General features: G+C 42.4%; 1 protein-coding gene and 1 non-coding gene across 9 annotated transcripts in view; both read right to left on the reverse strand.

Moving 5' to 3' along the window:
- The window catches only part of SPATS2L (spermatogenesis associated serine rich 2 like), a 184,013-nt gene that overhangs the window by 94,498 nt on the left and 72,567 nt on the right, over positions 1–16,948 (reverse strand). For 4 of the 8 annotated variants that reach the window (XM_018061185.1, XM_018061203.1, XM_018061179.1 and 1 more), the window contains exon 3: positions 1,613–1,673. In XM_018061185.1, coding sequence (XP_017916674.1) covers positions 1,613–1,651 — 39 coding nt within the window. In that variant the 5' untranslated portion in view covers positions 1,652–1,673. Of the gene's footprint in view, positions 1–1,612; positions 1,674–5,960; positions 6,113–8,203; positions 8,208–13,396; positions 13,590–16,948 lie in introns of those variants that run through there. The other 4 variants (XM_018061194.1, XM_018061196.1, XM_018061174.1 and 1 more) reach the window with 4 other exon arrangements.
- Positions 7,249–7,320, reverse strand: TRNAC-GCA. Its single transcript has one exon. It is a non-coding gene; the product is annotated as a tRNA-Cys (tRNA).

Below are 16,948 nucleotides of genomic sequence, written 5' to 3' on the forward strand. Positions count from 1 at the left end.
TGATTTCTAGTTGTGAAAGTCACAGGTACTCCAGCTACTCCCGTGGGTTGTTTTTCTGCCTATATTCATGAAGGAAATTTTAAATTTCATCCAGATATGAGTAAAGATGAAAATTCATCTTTTCCCATCCAGCTTTGTGGACCCCTGGCTTCCACTCATGGATGCTGCGGAGGTTGAGGAACACACAGGTGAGGAGCCAGAATTCTACCAATACTGGTTCGTGCCCTGCTCTCTGATCTCGTCTCCCATCACCATTCCTCTGCCGACCGCACTGTGGTCAGCCAGCCACTTGCCTACTTGCTCTCCAAACACGATGAACGTTAGTCCTCCTCAGGCATCTGGTTTTGCTTTTCTACCTGGAACACTCTGCCCTTGGATCATTGCATGACGTTCATTTCCTGTTTTCTTTATCTCAGCTTGCATCACCTCCTCTGAGAGAGCTGCCCTGATCAAGCCCACCTAAGTAGCCACCTACCTGTGCTACCCTGCTGTATTTTTCTCATCGTAACATTATTATCTGAAACGATCACGTTCATTTACTTGTTCTTGTGTTTACTCTCTGTTTCCCTGCCCTAAAAAGCAAGCTCCGTGGGAGCAGGACCCTCATCTACACATTCAGCGCCACACTGCCAGCATCTAGAACAGGGTAGAGGACGGAGCAGGCGTCTGATACTTCTTGGCTAAATGGAGGCAAAATTACTAAGGATTCCAGCAATGTTACTTCTCTTGTTGTTCATTCAGTATTTGAGGTACTAGGAGGACACAAAGAGATGAAAGACAAACTCCTGCCCTCAAGCAGTTCAAGGCCTAGTGGAGGTGGGAGGCAGCCGGCCATGTAGAAAGCTGGAGGGAGCTCCAGAGGAGGCTCCTGCACTCTGCTGTGCAACCATGGACAAACCTCTGGGAGGGCCTCATTTCCCCTAGTGCAGATGAGTGGTCTGGACAAACTGATCTCCGTAGTTTCCTATGATCTACAGTTTATGATCGTTTAAGAGCTAAGCAGATACGGCAGGTGAGGGGTTGTGACCTGAAGTGGAGGAAAAGTCACAGAGGAGGACAAGATTTGGAAGGACTCTGATATCATCAGCCTCCAACAAACAATGAGGAGGGGGGATTCTCAGACTCTTGAACTCTGTGTTGAAAGACACTGTAAAGGCCACCCAGCATGACCACTAGGTAACGCTTTGGATAAGCCTATGAGGCAGTTTTTGGAGACGCAACATAATACCCTTGCGTTTAGATGGAACCCAGCGTGGCGGATATGAGTATCAACGGTAGAATGGCACTGCTGGCTTCAAATCCCAGCTCTGCTGCTTACTAGCTATGTGAACTTAGGCAAAGCACTTACCTTCTCTGTGTCTCAATTCCCTCCTCTGTAAAATGAAAACAACTACATGGGGTTATAGTCAAGACTAAATGAGGAAACAAATGCAATAGGTGTCACACACATTCAGTACATGCTACTTATGGTTGTGTGGAATGTATCCCTCACCACCCGCGCCCCTCCCTGAAACCATTTTCCTCTTGTTCCATTATAACTGAGTTTTTACTAGCTAGAGACCGCATTATCCAGTTTGGAGTTTCTGCAAACCAATATATAATTATACCTTACCTTTTCCTTGACATTCACATGAGTATTGAGTTCGGCCATCTTGCTTCTAGTGGAAGAAGCCCTACCAAGAAGGAAAAAAAAAAGATTAACTTTTAAAATGGATTTCTCAATGTGTTATTTTTATGCTCTCTTCCAATATAGTAAACAATTTCATTTTGCCATAATCATAAATACCAATTTAGAATACAAAAATACTTCCAAGCTAAGCACTTGTCTTAGACATGGTCTAAAAGCATGTTGCAATAATTCCAGATGACAACATAAAATCTTTTATTCATACTGTACTGACACAGAAAATGACAAAATCAGATGGGTATGCACCTAATCTGTGTTCTTTATTATGTAAAAGAATGGTGGTCAAAAAACAATGAGAGGAGGAATAGTGTACCTATTTTAACTAAGCGCTGTCATCATACTCTCTACTGCTTCAGTGTTTTTCAATCTCAATATAGCAAACACTGATTGAGTCTTTCCTGCATGTATGGAACTATACCAAAACATTCCAGGAAGAAACAGGAGAAATGGTTTCAGATTAAAACGTAAAAAACACATAACAGTTTTAAAACTTGCATTTTCACTTATCAGTATGGAAATATCCCTCTGAATCTACACATATATACCTTTATCATATTTTTAATGACTATAAATTCATGATCTCTCGTCTCAGAGGCACTCTTAAAATTGCCCATAATCATTGTCTCCTAAAGTTCTTTAGGTTTTAAGCATTTGGTATCCAATCTTCTTTGAGAAGTGGCCCACTATGAGAAGATCTTTATTCTTAATATCTAGCTGTGGCATTACCTTCTCATCTGGTCTAAATCCTTTGCTATTATTAAAGAAGATAGACTGTAAGTCTTTTATAGTTTCAATCTCTTTCTGAAATTGAACACAAATGACTTACAATGGACAAACAGATTGGTGCGGAAATTAGCAGCTAGATAGGCCAAGATATCAATATACTATCAATTTGCATGTTTTGTCAATCAAAATTTACTTTCTATTTGCTTTTTTTTTTTTTAATTTTTCCTAAGTCTTTTATTTTTCCTAGAACCTGTATACAATTAACTCTAGCAGGGCAGTACTCAATACTGTTTAAGCCTCACATTTTAGATTAACTACTTATTATAAATGTTTGCTTTTTTGTCAATCAAGAACCACTAAAGCTCTTCCTTATATTCTTTGACTTTCGCTACAAACAGTGCATCTAGGAGACTTCCCTAATGATCCAGTGGTTAAGACTCCAAGCTTCCAGTGTAGTGGCCACAGGTTCAATCCTTGATTGGGGAACTAAGGTCACACCAAAATAAATAAATAAGTGAAACAAAATAGCTTACCTCCAAGCTAGGAAAACCAAGAGTGTATCTAGATTTGATACATTTCAAGGTTAGCTTGCAAAAATTCTGATTTCTCCCCACCATTTTCTTTTAAGCTTAGGTCTTAAATAAAGCATAAATTCAGATCCATTACCTTCTGCTGAGCTTGGCAATACGTAACCTTAACTCTATCACCACTCAAATAAGAATCCATATACTATTATCTGTTATTAAATATTAATGTTAGAAACAGTAAAATTTTATTTTTACAAGCTTCCAAATGATACTGTCACTAACACACGAATTTGGGCACTGTGGTGGGGGAGACGCTGCATACTCAATCACCAGAGAGACAGCTCCTTTCCATATACTCTGCAAAGAGTGCCCATCCCACTGGATACACCTCCCATTTCACTAACTCTTCCAAATGGTAAATCTTGTATCCTCTGCCTTGGCATAAGGGAGAAAGTAAATAATGCTAGCTGGCAAATAATGTCTGAATTTCATTCTCATATATTTTTGCCCCTGAGAGTAACTAGTAAAAGACAATAGGATTATTTTCTGATTATCCATAACAGTGAATAGAGATGGTATGTGAAGTATAAGGACAAATATTAGTTTTTTGGGGGTTTTAACAAGCCATAGATGTGAAACCTTTGATCAGTTACCACAGTGCCTGCAAGACGGTCAATAAGCATGATATCTGAAGACATTTGAATGGTTGATTTTCAAATTCAAATAGAGGTTCTGGCATTATGCAAACATACATGGCTTATGCATGGATTTTTCCACATGTGATAGTGTATGGATGTGTGAGAGAGAACGAGGATGGGGGAGGTAGTGAAAGAGACCCAGGCTGCAACAATGGAGTAAGGAAGGCTTAAAGGATACAGGAGGACTTGGGGCTGTTTGTCAGGATGGATCTGAGCCACGCTTCCTCTCATTAGACTAGATTAGCTAAGTCTTCCAGACTCATCTACTCCTACCATTAAGGAGGTGTGAAATCTGATAGAAAAAGGGATTTTGTTTTTGTTTTGCTTTGATGTCTAAGATTTGAGTGTGCAGCGTTTTCTAAAGCTGGAGTGTTGTAATCTACGTAAGAATCAGGGAGGAATTCCACGGAGCACAGAAAATTTCTGAGATCTGAGTAACTGGCAGTATGGAATGGTGAGCTAGATTTATAGAAATAGACAATTTCCTTGGCAATTTCCTTTCTCATTGACCTCGGCGTCTAAGTCAAAGAAGACTCTTCTTTGGTTGTGATACCAGTAAGATTAATTACAATATTATTTGGTGGCGAGGTGGGGGGAATGCTGACTGTGAGGGTAGAATGGGGCTATTACAGGTTCCTCAGATGGGAAGATAAGATAAAAATAATTTGTAGGGAGCTGTTCTTTGTCTATTTTATGCTTTTTTTCTTTTTCCCTTTGCATGAAGGGCTGCCTGTACAGGTGATCCCTTCCAGCTGGATTCTAATGGCCTCTGCATGCCAAGGCTCTCCACTGGTTGGTGTGTAACAAAGAGACTGCAAAATCAGCTACAGCTCCAGTTATGGAAACTAGAGGAAAGATTTCAAAATAAATAGAAAGTAAATCTGGTTTGCCTTAAAGAATTAAGAGTTTAAGTGGTTAGAGTTAAGAGTTTAGATAGTTAAATTGGGTTTCATTAATAAAGACGAACAACGAGGACAAGGCTGATCTTCATTGTCAAAGGTCCTTGCTGAGTCCACACCTGGGCTTGGCGATAGCCTGCCCAGAATACTCTGAAGCACGCCTCGCCCTGACACAGCATCATGTGTTCATTGCCTTTCCTCTGACCCCCTTGCTCCTCTGAAAATGAAATTGTGCTATGCCCCTGTTTTCTGGGATTCTGTTCTCTGTTATGAACTGTATCTGGACAGTCAAATCCCCTGAATATGACTTGTTTAATTCGTATAGTTGTTAAGGAAATTTTCCTCTAAGAAACAATATATTGGCACCTCCTCCTAAATGACAGGTCCAGAGTTCAGCAACTTGAAACTCCATCCCTCAAAGTTGCAGATCCTTTGAGTTAACCTGAGAAACCTTGGATGCTGTGAATAAGAGACAGAAGTCTGGAGCCAACAGATCTATTTCTTCCCCTCTCACCACACTCGGTCACCACCCTTGATGGTCTATCAGTAACATAGCTTGATCTCGGAGTTTTAAATCCAAAAGAAAGGTACAATGATCCCACACTCTGACTTCTTGGGAAAGAACCTGGTTTCTAATCCTGTTATCACTTAAAATTGCTCTTAGAACAGACCAATGACTGAGGCCTAACTATTCAAACCCACACATACACATCCCATGCATGTAACTAATCAATAGAAAATGAAGATAACCAGAAACACAAGTCCTGATCCTGGAACAACATTTTAACAGCTTAGGAATGTTTGAAAATTTTTTCCTGTAATTTCATACTTTGGCTTTCAATTTTACATATAGCCCAGAGAAAAATAAAGATCAAGGAAACTGTTGAAATTTTATTTATGCAATCTCAGATTAATATCTTACCTCAGTCTAGATGCATGTTCCACAGTCAAAAACTTATTAGGAAAGATATCAGTCCCCAAGGAAAGAATTTCACTGTTTATCACCAATATATCAGCTATGTACTTCTCCAGTGTAAAATTAATAATGCACAACTATAGTTACCACCAATCACTTCATGTACAAAGTTATATCGAACTGAACTTACTTATGCAAAAATCTTACTTAATATGCATTAATGCTAGTCAGAAAATCTATTAGTTTGTAAAAAAGAGAAATATTCTTTATGAAAAATAAACCCGAAGAGTATAAATTCTGGAACATATGTTTGTTTCAGCATTTCTAATTAATACAATTCAGAGAAGGCTAATATATACAACAACCTAAACAACTGAAAAAGATGTTACATATATATTAATATATCTCATGTAATCATATAAATTATAAAAAGTTAAAGAGTGTAAAAGAAGGTGTTAGTTGCTCAGGCATGTCTTACTCTTTGTGACTGCATGGACTATAGCTCACCAGGCTCTTCTGTTCATGGAATTCTTCAGACGAGAATACTGGAGTGGGTAGCCAATTCTCTCTCTCCAGGGTATCTCCTAACTCTGATCAAACCAGGATCTTCCGCATTGTAGGTGCAGAAGCCCTACCATCTGAGCCACCAGGGAAGCCCAGTCTCTGTTTCGCTTGTTTCACTGTGTAGGCAGTAATAAAAGTTTCACTTTTGTTTCTCTGAAACCTATTACTACTCTTAGACTGACTTTCCTGTTTTCATGTATCCTATTACTTTTCTGGAATGGAATTTAGAGGCAGAGGAAATACATAAGAAAAAAAATTTTTTTAATAATCATTTTAACAATTTTTTCAAGGTCATTTATGCAAAGTCCTCCCATGATTTATAAAAACCTAATAGAGAATGTCAGTTGGTATGAGAGGGTGGAGGTCAGAAAAAAGAAACTTACTCATGTCATTTACTTGCAAAGCCAGATTTGAATGTGGGCTGGTCTGAACTGGAATGTCCTGTAAAATACTTCCTGGATTTCAAAGGCATGCTAAAGAAAAGGAATGTAAGCTGTCGCAATACTAATTTATGTCAATCGTGTGTTGAAATGATAATATTGGATGTGTTGAGTTAAATAAAACATTAAAATTTAACTCCACCCATTTCTTTTCACTTTTTTACTGTGTCTACTAGAAAAATTTACATGGCCCACGTGGCTTACATCTGCTAGAAGCTGGTGTCCTGGAGCAGTGGCTCTTCAAGTGGGCTTCCCAGAGGAGCAGCAGCAGCATCCGAGAACTTGTTAGAAATATAAATTCTCAGCCCTTTTCCAGAAGGGCTGGATCAGAAGCTCTGGGAGTGGGTACAGTGGTCAGTGCTCCAAACTGCCCTCCAGGGCATTCAGACCCACGGAGACTAAACTGAGATCCACTGCCTGGGAATATTAAGAATGGGCTCTTCTTTGATCCCAGTCACTACACACAACAAATAGACTCTCCAGAAGCCTAGACAGATAAACAGGGTGTGGGAGTTTAGAGGGTGGTTTCCTACCAATTACCTTGTTAGGGAATGGTCATTTCACCAACATACTAATTATAATAATAGCAATAAATATGGAGCACTAATATTGTGCCAGGCACTCTCCTTAGTGCTTGATATAAATTTATCCATTTAACCCTTGTGTGAAGTCGCTCAGTCGTGTCCGACTCTTTGCGACCCTGTGGACTGTAGCCCGCCAGGCTCCTCTGTCCATGGGATTCTCCAGGCAAGAATATTGGAGTGGGTTGCCATTTCCTTCTCCAGGGGATCTTCCCAACCCAGGGATCGAACCTGGGTCTCCTGCATTGCAGGCAGATGCTTTATCCTCTGAGCCACCAGGGAAGCTTATTTAACCTTTATGCCCCTATAAAGTAGAAACTAATTATGCCCATCTCATACACATGAATGCTGAGCAACAGAGGTTCCGTGACTAACCCAGAGTCCACGGTAAGTGACAGGGCCAGGACTCAGGCACAGGCATTGTGACTCTGAAGCCCAGAGCCGCTGTGCTGGAAACACTTCAAAACCATCACAAACAAGTCATGGAGTGCATTACACATGAACTGCAGGAAGAACTCTGCAAGGAGAATAAAACCAGTCCCAGCCACTGCCTTTTCCAGTCAGGCAGGGATGTGATGTATGCCTTGTATTATACATTCACAGGGCACACAGACTGCAGAGCGAACCACTGAACTCGCACGGGAATGGGCGGGAATGTACCTATTACAAAGAGATGGCTGTTTTCCTGCGGCTTCTGCCTCTGATGAGAGTGTTAGAAGCTGCATTTAGTGGGCCCTTGGCCAACAAGCTGCTTCCCTGATTCTATGATGTTGCCCAGAGGCGCCACGACATTCCAGGGTCTAATGTTTAACTACTACATCTTTCTAAATTAAAGTAATTAAAGTGTCTCTGTAGCCAATTTTTGTACAGCCTTGACAGTGTTGTGATCACATAGATCCTGAGACGTCATCTTGGGGCTGCCTCAGAGAGGAAGAATCGGGACTGATCTTGTGGTGCTAAGTGCTAGGTCATTTCAGTCGTGTGTGACTCTGTGTGATCCTGTGGACTGTAGCCCACCAGGCTCCTCTGTCCATCAGATTCTCCAGGCAAGAATACTGCAGTGGGTTGCCATGCCCTCCTCCAGGGGATCTTTCCCACCCAGGGATTGAACAGGAGTCTCATGTCTCCAGCATTAGCAGGTGGGTTGTTTTATCACTAGCACCACCTGGGAAGCCCTGATCTTGTGGGGAGGAAATCAATTAAGTGACGTGACTGGAAAAGTAGCAGAAAGCCTCTGTCGAAACAGAGCGCCCCGTGATCTCCCAGAGTGCCAACGCCTGGGCTGAGAAAATCTCTTAAGAGATGTCTACATTCTTACTTAGTTTATGGCATGCTATCATCTCCTGAAGAAAGGGTGACTTCATATGTTAATTTATTTCATTCTCTACTGCCATCATTTGGCCCTTTGCAGAGAGTGGTGCTCTGACAGAACGAGAGACAGGACAGGTGAGTTTTGATAGAGATCTAGGGAGAGGCTGCAAATTTATCTATAGGGCCACCATTCGTCCTGGTGGAACATCTGAGCAGAGGTTCTAGGTTGTCAGAGTATAGCATTAGGGCGTCAGGTCTCCAGCTGCAGAAAAAGAGGATGGAGTTCTAGAGGAGGAAAAGTAATTTCCCTCTTACCCTTTGAGTTCTTAGTTGGGGCCCCTGTAATAAAAGATTAATAGGAGAAACAAACACATGCTTATTAACATGTATATCTCATGGTATCGCTCAGTTGTGTTTGACTCTTTGCGACCCCATGACTGTAGCCTGCCAGGTTCCTCTGTCCATGGGGTTTTCCAGGCAGGAATAATGGAGTGGGTAGCCATTCCCTTCCCCAGGGATCGAACCCACGTCTCTTGCATTGCAGGCAGTCTCTTTACCATCTGAGCCACGAGGGAAACCCCATATCTCATGGACACATGGAAGATGGTCAGGAGAAAATGAAGAATTCTCCCCCCAAGGTAGCCTAGAATTCAGGATAAATACCATCTTAACAGGGAAAGCAGAGGGGGTACAAGCCTCTGAGGGAACAGTAAATGATTTTTAGAAAAGACAAACAGGTCCTTAAAAGAGCACATGGGAGCTATGATAGCTTGTGACAAAGTCTGCTGAGTGTGGTGTCAAATCTAGTTTCCTCTTCTGTGATGAGAGTCAACACACCCCCTGGGAGTTTCACCAACCAGGGAGGGAATTTATGGCAACTGAGTTCTTGGACGATCTATCTTTAAGCAGAAAAGCAGAATTCAAAGAAAGTCTCTTCCTGTAGTTGCTGTATTTCAGTGCCCATAGCTCACCAAATACACCAAAGCATCATATTTGGGGGTACTATGCTCTGAACTCCCACAGCCATGTTTTGGGATGGCATCTTCTCTAACCTTCAGAGCACGGGACCTCTGTGGCCCTTTTCAGCTCATAGGTACTCAAGTCTGTAAGGGCCCTCGGGGTGATGGGAGCAGTGAGCAGCCAGAGCAGCTGAAAGCTGAAAATTTACCTTTTAAAAAAAAAAAAAAAGACATGGGTCTGTCTCCCATATATTTGGCTATTTCTCTGCAAAGATCATCTTTAAAACTGGCCAAGGACTAACTATCCAGTTGCCTAAGCACAGTCAAGGGGACTGACATGCTAGCTAGCTCAAGAGGGAAACTGCTCCCTCTATAAAACTGGAACCTTGTCTAAATGTAACAACATACAGGTTTTCCATTGCTCAACTTTTCCATTGCTTAATCTCTCTTCCGTTTTGTGCTCTCTTTCCTTTCACTCCCACCTTTGCTGTTCCTTATCTGGTCTTGTAATTACTGAGGTCTCTCATATTCCAAGTACTTCAGCCACTTCTTTTGTGGTTTAATTCCCACAGTTTAATAAAGGTTCTTGTGCAGTGCCTTGCTCCTTGGAGGAAAGTTGCTTTAATTATTAGGAATGAGGACACATAAACAATGAAACAGGGAACAGTGACTGAAATATGACTTTCATATGAAGACTCCTAACGTACACTTTTTTTGTGTAATTTGAAGGGGGGAAAAAAGATCTCAAGGTTGCATTTTTATTCAAAGACACTTCAGTGGACTAAACCCACTAGAACAGCTTCACGGAAAAGCATTTTAAGGGCAAATGTCAGGGGAAAAAAATTCACATTTAAAAGCCCAGTCTCTGCCTCTTTTGAAAAGCAGGGTTAGCCTTTGGTTTAGAAATGTCACTGCCTACTAAGTTCTTTGTAGGGGGAAGAAAGAAAATTGAATGTTTTCTTTAAACAGGTCATTAACAGTCAATACTTATTTGAAAAATCCTGCTTCCAGAGGCAGATAAAAGCTTCCAATCACTTGAGCACATCCAGGGCAAGATGGGCTGATGCAAGTTTCAGACCTTTCTGAGAGAATGTCTTGACTCTACAGCCCCGGGTGCTTGTAGAGGAGGCAGAGTCATCTGGATTGTACGCCCTTGTACATGCTGCACACAGAGTGGTCTGGGAGAGCACAAAGCAGACTTGATAGCGAGCCCAGCTTTGCATTTTCCATTTTAGTACCGGCAAATGCGTATGAATGAAGATTAACCATTTTTGCATAAAGTGCCAAACCACCTCCTCACTCACTGCAGCAGAATGCAAATAGGAGCAAAAGAGCAAAGGACAGCTAAAATAAATGCGTAGATCTCAGGCCCCTGAGAGCACAGGGGGAGGGTGCACAGCAAGCTCTATTAGCATTCATCTGTGGCCTGATTTTTCTATTTAATTTGAAATTATTTCATTGCATAGGTCTCTGACAGCTCGAGAATATAAATAAATGCCTTTTTCTAAAAGTGACCCAATGCTGGCTCCTGGAAGACTCTGCTTCTGATTGCTGGGCTTTCAAGCAAACATGTGTTTCCATAGAGATGTGGGTGAGCGGGGCCCAGTGCAAGTACCCACTTGTATCAGCAATTCAATTATGCTGCGTTCTTTCAAGATGCGATGATGTCAGCTCAAGTCTTTACAACAGGCCCATCCTCAGAGATGCCTTGGGAAAGGTGAAGTGGCCGGCGTTTTGAGGTTCGGAAGAATAAATCCATTCTCTCCAAGCATGCTATAATAAGCTGTCTGCCCACAGATCACACCGCCTTGCCCACCACCCCTCTACTGCCCACGGAACATATCCCAAACCCCAGAAGCATTCAGACAAAAGATTAAGCACAGTTCTCCTCACACCCCTGAGCACCAAAGCACCTCACACCAACTCCCCAAATGTTGAAAAGGAAATAACACACCTTCTCTTTCTTTTTTTTTCCCTTTCCCCCAGCTCTTTACCCAGCTATGGCAATTCCTACACAAAGTTTTTTCTTAATCTGACAAACATTTACTAAACACCTACAACATGCTGGGCTCTATGGAGAATGCTGGCAATAGTCACAAAATAACACTTATGGAACTCTTCCCATATACTCCAGGTGGCTCAGACTGTAAAGAATCCAGGTTTGATCCCTGGGTCGGGAAGATTCCCTGGAGAAAGGAATGGCTATCCACCCCAGTATTCTTGCCTGGAGAATTCCATGGACAGAGTAGCCTGGTGGGTTACAGAGTTGGACACGACGTAGCAACTAACACACACACACACTTTCCTGTATACCCAAGTACGAACTTGGGCACTTCCCAAGTATAAACTCATTTAATTCTCATAAAGACCCTGTGGAGTATGTTAACCTTCATTTTATAGAGAAAGAAATGTGAGCACACAATGGTGAACTCCTTAAGTCACACTGCAGGCAAGTGCCTGAGCTGGGATCTGAACTCGGACCTCCTGACTCCAGGAGTTCTGTCCAGTTCATTTCAATCACTCAGTCGTGTCCAAATCTTTGTGACCCCATGAACCGCAGCACCCCAGGCCTCCCTGTCCATCGCCAACTGCCAGAGTCTACCCAAACCCATGTCCATTGAGTCGGTGATGCCATCCAACCATCTCATCCTCTGTCGTCCCCTTTTCCTCCTGCCCTCAATCATTCCCAGCATCAGGGTCTTTTCAAATGAGTTAGCTCTTCGCATCAGGTGGCCAAAGTACTGGAGTTTTGGTTTCAGCATCAGCCCTTCCAATGAACACCCAGGACTGATCTGCTTTAGGATGGACTGGTTGGATCTCCTTGCAGTCCAAGGGACTCTCAAGAGTCTTCTCCGACACCACAGTTCAAAAGCATCAATTCTTCAGCGCTCAGCTTTCTTTATAGTCCAACTCTCACATCCATACATGACCACTGGAAAGACCATAGCCTTGACTAGACGGACCATTGTGGACAAAGTAACATCTCTGCTTTTTAATATGCTGTCTAGGTTGGTTATAACTTTCCTTCCAAGGAGCAAGCGTCTTTTAATTTCATGGCTGCAATCACCATCTGCAGCGATTCTGGAGCCCAAAAGAAAATACCTGCCCCCAAAGAAGTTTAAACCATGTGACGGAGATAGATATACAAGCGAAAATACAGAAAAGAGGAGCTGGGGGAGGAAAGCAGCATCAGGAAATTAGACCTGGAATTGACCTGGCTAAAGGTTTGGGGCAGAGCACCACTGGGGTCGTGATCAACCCAGCTGGCCAGTCTCATCAGAGGGTTAGGCGCAGACTTGCAGAGAGGGTGGGCTGGAAGTCGGCTTGTTTTTACAGCACATCTTGAAGGAAAACACTGATACCCATCTCCAAAGAAAACACGTGCTGTGGTTCTGCACTATAGCTCTGGCCTGGCAAAGAAAAGTACTAACAAAACCTGGCAAACAAAGCACTACCTTCACCGCCAGTTCAGGGAAGCGGTCTCATTTGTCACAGAATAAACATCTGGTAAAGAAAGCCACCATCTCTCCAGAGCATATTCTGGTTTCAAAAATCTTTCTTCTAAGGAACTCACAATATTCCTGCTTCATTAAGTCAGCACCCTCCTAGTAAACACTGAACGGTTTTCTCAAAGTAGCGGAGAAAGTCAGGTCCCTCCTACTTCCTTGAAACGTTTGCCCCTGGCACCAACTGAATCAAAACGGGCTATGATAGCATCTGCTGGGAGAGAAATGCTAGGGAACTGAGGCAGAAGAGAACTAGAGGCAGCCGGACCCTCTCAAGCCTCCTTCCCCAACCCAGTACCATTGCTCCTAAGCCTCTCTCACAAAATCCACCTCGACTCACTTGGTAAAGTGTCCAAATCAGGGCTTTCCATGCACAGCTTGGCTGCCTTTCTCAACAGATAGATAAGCCTTTCCCCTGAACTGACCACCTTTATCAACTTGCTTTTACTGCGTCCAGTCATCTTCAAAGTGTGACTCAGGTGGAGTCACAGACTGGAGTAGGTAGCAGGATCCTGAGTGTGGTGGCTGGGTAACCAGGGGTGGGATGGTGGCTGAGGACACCTGAGGCTTGGAGGGACTCACCTTCTGCAAAAATGCTTGTTTCCTTTATGTGAAATTGCCCCGTGCCCTGGCTTTCAGGCCTCTGTTAGCGAATGCTCAGTTTTTTCGTTCTTCTCCACTTGGGGAAGGCAGAGCTGTAAGACTGAAGTTGCAACTTTTACACCGACTGCCCCAGGGATTCAGAGACAGTGCGGGTGGGACCGCAGTCATTCTTCCAAAGGTCAGTTTCTGAGAATGTGAGTCAGTTAAGGGCTTCTAATCTTCCCGTGACACCAGGACAGGCAGGTCAATCAATCAGCAAACATTCCTCGCCCTGCACCTCCTCCCTGTTCTAAAACCTGTTCCTGGCTCCAGACTTAACTGGAGGCAACTGCCAGCTAATCTTACACCCAATGAATAAGGTACTACTGTGTCCAGGGGTATATACATTTTATTTGGGCTGATGCTGTCACCCAGAGGAATGAAGTTTTCAAAGTGGATTTTACCAATGAAAAGCCAGTGTAAGGAGCTTGGGGGCGGGGATAACCATTAGAACTCAGAAGAGAGAAGGCTTTCTTGCCTGTCAGGCCTGTGCCACCTACAGACACCTTAGTCTCATATATGTTTGTTTGTTGGTTTGATATTTTTAAAAAAAGAAAGAAAGAAAAATCACTCATAAATTCAACACATTCTGAGAAAGGCACTATTTCTCTTTAGGTTCAGGCCTCTCTTGGTCCCCATCGTCTCGCTAACCACTCCCAGGCAGTCAGCCAGCCCTGTGGCAGGGGTGTCTGCATTAATTATGGTGCCACAGTCACCAGACACACAGGATCTTTGGTGCTTGTTGTTCAGTCGCTCAGTTGTGTCCAACTCTTCACGACCCCATGAGGTGTAGCACACCAGGCTTCCCTGTCCTTCACCATCCCCAGGAATTTGCTCAAACTCATGTCCATTGAGTCAATGATGCCATTCAACCATCTCATCCTCTGTCGTCCCCCTTCTCCTCCTGCCTTTAATCTTTCCCAGCATCTGGGTCTTTTCCAATGAGTCAGCTCTTTGAATCAGGTGGTCAAAGCATTGGAGCTTCAGCTTCAGCATCAGTTCTTCTAATGAATATTCAGGGTTGATTTCCTTTAGGATTGACTGATTTGATCTCCCCTTGCTGTCCAGGGGATTCCCAAGAGTCTTCTTCAGCATCACAGTTTGAAAGCATCAATTCTTTGGTGCTCAGCCTTATTTAATGACTACTGGAAAAACCATAGCTTTGATTATACAGACCTTTATTGGCAAAGTGAAGTCTCTGCTTTTTAATATGCTGTCTAGGTTTGTCATAGCTTTTCCTCCAAGGAGCAAGCATCTTTTAATTTCATGGTGGCAGTGACTGTCCACAGTGATTTTGGAGCCAAAGAAAATACAGTCTATCATTGTTTCCATTTCCCCCATCTATTTGCCACAGAATCGGGGTCCCCTAAATGATCACAAAGAGGAAACACTGCCCATTTTCTGCTATTCAGATTCTTCCTTTTCTTCTTATGATAGAAAATAAGTAACTGCAATTTACCAAGTTTGAATCTCAACTCTGCCTCTTGCTAGTTTGGGGACCTAGGTAATTTACTCAACCTCTCTACACCTTCATTTCCTCATAAGTAAACTGAAGCTATTTATAGTAACTACCTCAGAGTGTAGTAATGAAGATGAAATGAGTTCATATTTTTCAAGTGATTAAAACAGTGCTTGGGGCACATTACGTGCTATAAAATAAATCTAAACAGATAAATAATCTCATCAATTCCTCCAAAGCATGTGTGGTTCTTTCCTCCATCTTCACTTTGCAGGTGAAAAACTACACCATAAAAGGCTATCGTCATGCATCTGGCCAGTGATGAAGCTGGTCCCTGAACCACAATCTTCTGACCACAAGTTGCCCTCATGTAGATACACCCTTCCCTCGCCGGGGATGCTGCCACTTTAAATGAGGCAAAGGGCAATTCCAGGGAGCTGTGGGTGGCAGCACAAGGCTGAGGCCTGACTGCAGCATCTTGAGAAACTCCGAGGGCTCGGTGTCCACAGAGCCATTTGTTTATCATGTTCTTAAAATTTCAGCACAAACAAAAGTAAATCCAAGACTATAACACCCCTTCCTTGTAGAATGACTTAGAAACCCACGCCAGATCACACTTTCCTGCCTTGTGGCTGGCAGGTGTGGTCAGTGCTCTAGTGACCAAGTTCACCTCCAAGGTACTTGTCTTCAGAGGGCAATGAGCAGCTATAACACGGAAAGGACAAAGTTCAAATAAAGCCTTAGAGCTAATAACAGAACAGCCTAAAAATTATGAAATCTCCTTTGATATGTGCTGATTTTAGGTAATTGTATCAAGATGGATAAAAGAGATAATTAACATAATTTTAATGTCCTTGAATTTATTCTAATGCAATCACAGATAATAAAACTCATTTTGACTGATAGGTTCAAAATTCTAGACATCATATTCACTGCCTTAGCAAATTTTATTTCAATTTCTAGCTATAATAAAAAATAAAAATTTGCCAACTGAAATATATGTTGTTTTGGGACAATAAGTACTTTTAAAAATGAATTACAGAAAGAATCCCTTCCTTTTAAAAAGCCTGTCTCTGACCAATTCAACTTCTCCTTTCTCTTTTCCAAAGTACTTAGGAGAGTGTCCTGACCTTTGAAATGTTCAATAAAGACATGTGGAAAAAGAGGAATAAATGTCTTCTCACTTTTATTTTTCCTTTCTTGGTTGCAATGATTCATTCCCCAGGTTTCAACATCATGTATTGGGGAATCACTTAAAATAAACATTGTCACCATTAAAACAAGCAGTGTCAAATGCCACTCTAGCCACCTCACTTACACACCCTCCAATTACTCCTTCTCCTTCTCCCCACTTATCTCCAACCCAGCAGTGTTCTAGTCAATCATGGACACTGAAGCCCTCCATATCTTCCCACATTGGACCCCATGTATCCCATGTCTTTAACCAGGTAACTTCCCCAACATCTCCTACTTACTTTCTTAACTCAGAGACTTGTATGCAGGATAACCAGGTAGCTAGACTAGCCCTCCAGTTCACCTCCATCAAAGCTCTGTCTGAAAATGTATCTTTTCTGTGGAATATGAGGAAAAAAGAGTGGTTTCTAGCCCAATGCTAAACACATTTAACCACTAACCTCACCATTAAATACTAACTCCACTGAAGAAAGTAGGGAAAACCGCTAGACCATTCAGGTATGATCTAAATCAAATCCCGTATGATTATATAGTGGAAGTGAGAAATAGATTTAAGGGCCTAGATCTGATAGATAGAGTGCCTGATGAACTATGGACGGAGGTTTGTGACATTGTACAGGAGACAGGGATCAAGAACATCCCCATGGAAAAGAAATGCAAAAAAGCAAAATGGCTGTCTGGGGAGGCCTTACAAATAGCTGTGAAAAGAAGAGAGGCAAAAAGTAAAGGAGAAAAGGAAAGATATAAGCATCTGAATGCAGAGTTCCAAAGAATAGCAAGAAGAGATAAGAAAGCCTTCTTCAGCGAGCAATGCAAAGAAATAGAGGAAAACAGAATGG

Source organism: Capra hircus, chromosome 2 (assembly GCF_001704415.2).
Source record: "Capra hircus breed San Clemente chromosome 2, ASM170441v1, whole genome shotgun sequence".
NCBI lineage: Eukaryota > Metazoa > Chordata > Mammalia > Artiodactyla > Bovidae > Capra > Capra hircus.